Here is a 7,187-nt window from a genome sequence, read left to right as displayed (position 1 = left end):
AAAAGAAATGTTCTTTGGTGGTTGAGGGAAAGGGGTGGGAGGGCACAAAATGGTCAAGACAAAGGAAGGCCCGGAAGGTAAACTAGAGTTACAGGGGAACCAAATCAAGTGGGGGGAGGGGAAGGGGTTGGGAATTGGAGGGAAGTAAGAGCTACACAAGGGGTTGAAGGTGGAGAACCGTGATGGGTTTGGAAGAAAAGTCCTACACTGGGGCTGAGAGTTCTGAGAAGGGGGCAATGGAGGTCAGAGAAATTTAGATCTGTTTTGTAAACGTTAACAGTCCTGTTTGCAGATTCCATTCCTAATGAGAGGGATCTTTTGCTCTTTGAGAGAAACAAAGAAAGTTCTTTTAATTACGGCTCGTAAGTTTTATCTGGAGTACTTGTGTGGTGCTGTGGGTTATAATGCGCCAGACTGCAAAGCCGTTTGAATTGCAAGGTCGGCGGTTCAAGCTCACCAGCTGGTCCTCGAAAACCCTATACAGGGTCGCTATGGGTCGGAACCGACTCGACGGCACTTCACAACAACAAGTTTTATCTAACAAAGTTTCTAGTGCACCTTTAAATTTTAACTTTAGCCCAAGGGTGGAGACCCAACTCTTCATGGCTGACCTCTTTGGAAATGTTGTATGTTAGAATCTCGCATCCTCAGCTCCTGGTGTGTGTGTTAATAATTTCTTATACAGTGAGTCATCAAGAGCCTTGGATGTGGAGGGTCAAAACAGGTCATGAGTGAAGGTGGATCTGTGTTCACACAGGTCCCTTTGCGCAGTGGTGGCATGGTGGGCAGGCTCATGGTGCTCTGTGCATGGCCAGAGCCTTAATGTAGACACTGCCTCCTAGTCCTGTGTCTTTTGTCCATTCACCCGTCCATCCGTTCAGTCACCCGGGATTTATTCCACGTCTTTTCACGTGCACCCGCATCCACCAGGCTCCCTCTGCGAGTGGTGGAAGCATGAAGAGTCTGTCTCCCCAGGAGACTAGGGTGAATTGACTAGCACAGACCGGAGGGGGTAGGCGTGTCCTGGCCTCCCTCGGAGAGCCGCCTTAACGCAATTAGGGTCGAATCCTCCGGGCGACGTCACGAAAGGCGGGATCACAGGCCCTTGGGGTGTGATTTCCGTCTCTGTAGCGCCACGGGAGGCGGTGCGGCGAGCTCGTGGGGGTGGAACCTCCGGCCGGAGTAACGTCACGGGAGGTGGGGCCACAAGTTTACGGGGGCGGGATCAGGCGGCGGTCACGTAGCTCAGGTTCCAGACGCTACCGCCGCGTGAGTCTGTCCGCTAGTCTGGTCCACCCGTCAGTCTTCCGCCATCATGCCGATGTTCGTAGTGAACACCAACGTTCCTCGCGCCTCTGTACCGGACGGGCTCCTCTCCGAGCTCACTCAGCAGCTGGCGCAGGCCACTGGCAAGCCAGCGCAGGTTAGCCGGGCTACGGGCGTCCCGGGGGGCGGCGGGCGCAGAGTTCCTGGTGGGGTTGCTCCGGTGGGAATGTCGGACACAGGATGGGGCTCTGGGGATCGCAGGCAGGGTGCATAGTGGCGGTGCCCGCGGGCACGAGATGAGGTTCCGGGGGGCCGCGGGCAGGGAGCATGGGGTGGGGGAGGTGCCCCTTCAATGAGGGTGGGGGCCGCGGGCTCTGGGTGCACTACCACTGAGGCTCACAACGGCCCGAAGTTGACTTCCCATCCCACCCCCCGCAGTACATCGCGGTGCACGTGGTCCCGGACCAGCTCATGGCCTTCGGGGGATCAAGCGAGCCGTGCGCACTCTGCAGCTTGCACAGCATCGGCAAAATCGGCGGCGCGCAGAACCGCACCTACAGCAAGCTTCTGTGTGGCTTGCTGGCCGAGCGCCTGCGCATCAGCCCCGACAGGTATGGGGGGCTGGGGGGACTGGGAGGTACGGGAGACGCCTGGGGAACCGGAGGGCAAGGGCGAGTGGGGTTCCAGGAGGGCCCAGGGGGACCCTCAGAGCTCAGCGCTGAACCTAACTTCCACTCCTTAGGATCTACATCAATTACTATGACATGAACGCGGCCAATGTTGGCTGGAACAGTTCCACCTTCGCTTGAGGACCGCACCTACCTGCTGCTGCTGACTGACCCTGCCCTCTCCATTCCCAGCTAGCCCACCTCTTGGTCCTGAGAAATAAATGGTTCAAATACCCAATTGCCTCATTTTGTGGAGCCCTAGAGGGTAGAACTCTCCTAGGTACTAGTGGGGATCAGGGTCTGACTCTCAAATCTTTCTTCTCGTAGCCCTTGTGCCCAACCTTCCCCACCAAGAACCCCAGCAGAAGCGGCAGCCCTTTTCAATTCCCTGATGTTGGGAGTAGGGTGATGGGAGGGTGGCCACAGACTCAGGAATGGTACTCAAATCTTGGGCCTTCAGGCTGGACTGAGTTAAATGGGCTCCCACCACAGGGCAAACACATGAGGTACTGTGGGGTTGCACTAGCTAGAGGGCAGGGGTGGGAGGGGGCAGCTACCCCTGGATCTTTGGGAACTTCATGCTTATTTTCTCTGGACAAACGCTTTGAACCTGCTGGAACTTTGGGACTGTTTCCAGGTGAGTTAGGTGTTAGGCTGCTAACTTTAAGGTCCTATGTTCTAACCCAGCAGTCACTCCCTGGGAGAAAGGCGGGACTGCCTGCTCCTATAATGATTTACAGTCTCATGGTCGCTATGAGTTGGAATCGACTGACTCCATGGCAGTAGGTTGGGGGTTTTGTGGTTTTTTTACTGTCAGGTGGATTGGCTGGGAGAGGTGAACACAGCTCTGAAAGGCCCTCAAGGGTTGGGTCCGCCCCCTAGCACAGTGAAGATGTTGGCTCTCTGAGGGCATAGTCAGTTTCCAGGCCCAGCATAATTACAGTTGTATGACACTGGTAGACTTGTAGGCCTTGAGCTGACAAGCGCTTAGCCAGGCCCATTGTTGGAGTGCTGCAGTGTGAGCCTGCATGCTCATCAGGCCCCAGAGCCCTGGCACATGGCTCTAACAGGGAATAGCTGGTTTGGCCCTTGGTGTCCCTGTGAGAGAAGCAGTCTGCCTAGGGGGTGCTCCTCACAGAATGTACTTCATCCAGATGTGCCCTGCCTTAGTGAACCCCTGCTGCTTTTAGGTCAGCTGTTAACACTTCGCCACTCCTCACCTCTGTCTAGGCATGAATTGAGATGCTTGCACTTAGGGGGTGGGGCGGGGACAGGCTCTGGAGAAAGGGTGCTGGTTGGAGCAGCCAGCCTGTTTCTGACAAGAGGCATTGATGGTGAGGTTGGGGGCCTGTCCCTGCCCCACCTCATCACTCAAGGGTTTTGGGTGGGCCCAGAACAAGCCCCATCTTCCCTATGGGCAGCTCCAGAACAATTAAGCTCTAGGCCCAGTCTCTATTGGCAATTTCTACATGGGTCCAAGTCCACCTCTCATCATAGCCACATGAGGTCATGTGCTCCTTGGGGCCCTGGCCTAGGGGAGCCTTTCCTGTCCCCTCACTCAAAGGGAGTGGGGACAGTGGGAAGGAAGGAGAACCATAGTTACAGGCTCCTTTGGTCCCCTCACCACACAAACCCCACCTCCCCACCATTATAATAACCCCTCTGCTATACCTGTGTGGCGCTGTGAGTTAATGCGCCAGATTGCAAAGTCAGCGGTTCAAGCTCACTAGCTTCTCCTTGGAAACTATACAGAGTCTCTGGGTCAGAACCGAGGGCTCGACAGCACTTCACAACAAGCTGTCCCTGTGACCCCTGCCAGCCCACCTTTCAGGCTGCTGTCTAGTTCCCCACCTCTATCTTGTCACAGTACCCTTTGCTCTTATTCCTCCCCAGAGCCTGCCTGTGTGCCATCACCAAGAAGCTGGGCTACTTGACCTCTAGCCCAAATCTTTAATTTCACAGATACCTAACCTAACAAGGCCTCACGCTGTTAGGGGCCCGCTTTCTGTGAGCTAAAGCTGAACTCTGGTGCAACAGTTGGGCACTTGGTTGCTAACCGAGAGGTTGGTCGTTTGGACCCACCCAGTAGCTCTAGGGAAGAAAGGTGTATGGGTCTACTCTGTAAAGTTTACAGCCTAGAAAACTCCACAGTTTTGCTCTGTCACTTGTTAAGTGTCATTGAGTCAGTGCCAACTCAGCGACCCTGTATAGGGTTTCTGAGGAGCAGCTGGTGAGCTTGAAACACTGACCTTGTGGTTCAAAGTGACTTTGCATTCTAACACCTTAACCCACAGCACCACACCAGGACTCTGGTCTCTCACTAGGAGTCTAAAATCGACTCAGGGGCCCCCAACACAACATTCTGTATGAGGAATGGCTCCATCTTTTATTTTAGGAGTAAAAACTCCACTGATGGAGCACCCCCTTTATCTCATTCTGAGCACCCCTGTGTCTGTGGGCCTACTTCTGACTTACTGACCCTCCCCCCTTCTGATCACTTGCTGTGAGTCACTTGCCCCAGGAGCTTATTGGCAGACTGTCTGGCACTTGCTAGGAAAGTTGTCCCTGTAACTCTTGGAAAAACCATCCTCTCAGGCCACATCTTGGAGTCCTGGTGTGGTGGTGTGGGTTAATGCGCCAGACTGCAAAGCTGTTTGAACTGCAAGGTTGGTGGTTCAAGCTCACCTGCTCCTCGTAAACCCTATATAGGGTTGCTATGGGTTGGAACAGACTCAATGGCACTTAACAACAGACCACATCTTGGTCCCATTCATGTCCCTCACCATTCTCCAAGATCTAGCATCTCCCTACTTTCCTCAGTTTCCCCTACTGCCTGTCTTCCCACCCTTTGGGCCCTCCTCTCAGGGACTTTGCCAGTTATGTGTGTGGCTGCCTATATACAAGACCCCAGGGACCTCTGAGCAACTCGCCTCAGCAATGGATGAACTACTCTCTTGTACATCAGTAAAGAAGCAGCAACTGAATCCAAAGTTTTCTGCTAACTCTGATTTAGCACGTCTTGAAGGGTACCAGACTCCTCCAGGAGGAGATTCCTTATCTTCTGCCAGCCAACTCTGGAAGGAACCCCCGTCACCATCTTATCTGTTCCTGTAATAGCCATGCCTGGCCATCCAACTTGGTGGGAATGTCAAGGTGTCTCAGAATGTCCTGAAGGTCATCCTGTTGTTAAGTGGATTCCAACCCATAGCAACCCTGTATAGGGTTTCTGAGGAGCAGCTGGTGAGCTTGAACCGCCAACCTTGCAGTTCAAACGGCTTTGCAGTCTGGCGCATTAACCTACAGTGCCAAACCAGAACTCCCTTTACTATCTGCAGCTGCAAGCCACCGGAATAAGAATTCACCATCTTCTGCTGGATGCTAATTGCTTCAACACACCCAGGTTACATCTTCAACAAACTCAGGCTTGCTTTTGCATCAACTAGGAGAATTGTAAGCAGAGGAAATGATCTTTTCTCCACTGAAAATCAAATTGCTGCCATTTTTTAAAGTGTTGGAATTATAGGCTATACACCATGAGTAAAACTATAGGAAAGAAAACAAAACAAAACAAAGTAGAGGAAGTAAGCAAACAATTCAAAATTATGTTGCCCAATTTTGATGATAATGAGATTGATTGACTGGTTTGGTGCCTAGCAATAGACCCATGTTGTGCAAAATTCGACAGAGAAAACCAAATCATGTGAGCACTAAATCTATGGGGAGACCAACCTTGTCCGTAGATTAAAGGCAATAGTCTAATGATATCACTTCTATCCAGTTCATAATTCAATATAGTCTCAGTTGAAATTCCAAAGGATTGTGAAATGGAATTTGGCAACCCAATTCTAACATCTGAGGATCAGGATCCAAAGGGCCCCCCAAATAAATCCAAAATATGGTCTGAAACACAAGAAGGAAAGACTTGCTTGCCTAATGTAAAGATTTGTCACTAACCATTGTTAAGGCAAGATGGAAATCAGCCTAGGGACAGACAAAAGACTAACAGAAAATAGAACAAGCCCACAAACTGACCACTCCACACACACATATGTAGGTGAGACAGCACTGACATTTATACCAAAGGAAGAACTGTTCAGTTAGGGGTACGGGCAGCCGCATAGCCATGGGAAAAGAGATCAAACTGGTTTCTTGTTTTGTGCCATACCCCCAAATCAATTTTACATGGATTATAGCTGAAGGAGTGACCATGAAGATCTTAAACCATCATATAGAAGAATATTATCTTAAGGATTTCTTATGATACAAAAACCACATACCACTGAGGAAAAGAGGAACATATTTTACATTCATATCAGTTAAGAGACCATTAAAAGGGTGAAAAGTCATGAGTCAGTTTTTGCAACTAACTAATTGTTCTGACAAAAGGTTCATATCCAGAACATAAAAAAAGAAACTCCTGCAAGTTGGTAATTGTTGTTGTTAGGTACCATGGAGTTGGTACTGACTCATAGAGACCCTATGCACAGCAGAACAAATCACTGTCTGATCCCGGGCCAACCTCACTACTGCTGCCATACTTGAGTCCATCGATGCTGACACTTGGCCAATCCATCTCGTTGTCTCGTTGGGGGTCTTCCTCTTTTTCTCTGACCCTTCACCTTTCCAAACATGATATCCCTCTCCAGTGACTGGTCCCTCCTGACAATATGTCCAAAGTATGATATACAAAGTTTGGCCATCTTGGCCTCCAAGGAGCACTCTGGCTGCACTTCTTCCAACACAGATCTATTGGTTTTTTGGCATCCCATGGCACTTTCAATGTTCTCCACCAACACCATAACTCAAAGCATCAATTCTTCGACGGTCTTCCTTATTCACTGTCCAGCTTTTGCACGCATATGAGGTTATAGAAAATACCATGGCTTGGGTCAGGCACACCTTAATCCTCAGGCTGACATCTTTGCTCTTCAACACTTTAAAAAGGTCTTGTTCAGCAGATTTGACTAATGCAATACGTCGTTTGATTTCTTGACTGCTACTTGCATGAGTGTTGATAGTTGATCCAAGAAGTATGACGTCCTTGACAACTTCAATCTTTTCTCCATTGATAAGAATGTTGTTTATTGGTCCAGTGGTGAGGATTTATGTTTTCTTTACATTGAGATGTAATCCATACAGAAGGTTGTCCTCTTTGATCTTCATCAGTAAATGTTTAAAGTCCTTTTTACTTTCAGCAAGCAAGGTTGTATCATCTGCATGTCACAGGAATTGATGGAATAAAAATTGAAATCT

At 50.2% G+C, this 7,187-nt stretch overlaps 1 protein-coding gene across 1 annotated transcript; it reads left to right on the top strand.

Annotated features, from left to right (window-relative positions):
* The first annotated feature begins 1,315 nt into the window (after window positions 1-1,315).
* MIF (macrophage migration inhibitory factor (glycosylation-inhibiting factor)) lies at window positions 1,316-2,075 on the top strand. The gene is made up of 3 exons (XM_006874934.1): window positions 1,316-1,423; window positions 1,705-1,877; window positions 2,009-2,075. Exons 1-3 carry the CDS (start codon window positions 1,316-1,318, stop codon window positions 2,073-2,075), a joined length of 348 nt encoding a protein of 115 aa, XP_006874996.1.
* The last annotated feature ends 5,112 nt before the right edge of the window (window positions 2,076-7,187 follow it).

The sequence above is a fragment of the Chrysochloris asiatica genome, unplaced genomic scaffold (assembly GCF_000296735.1).
Source record: "Chrysochloris asiatica unplaced genomic scaffold, ChrAsi1.0 scaffold00306, whole genome shotgun sequence".
Classification (NCBI taxonomy): domain Eukaryota; kingdom Metazoa; phylum Chordata; class Mammalia; order Afrosoricida; family Chrysochloridae; genus Chrysochloris; species Chrysochloris asiatica.
The sequence above is the reverse complement of the archived record's forward strand: the minus strand, read 5'-3'. Positions and strand labels throughout refer to the sequence as shown.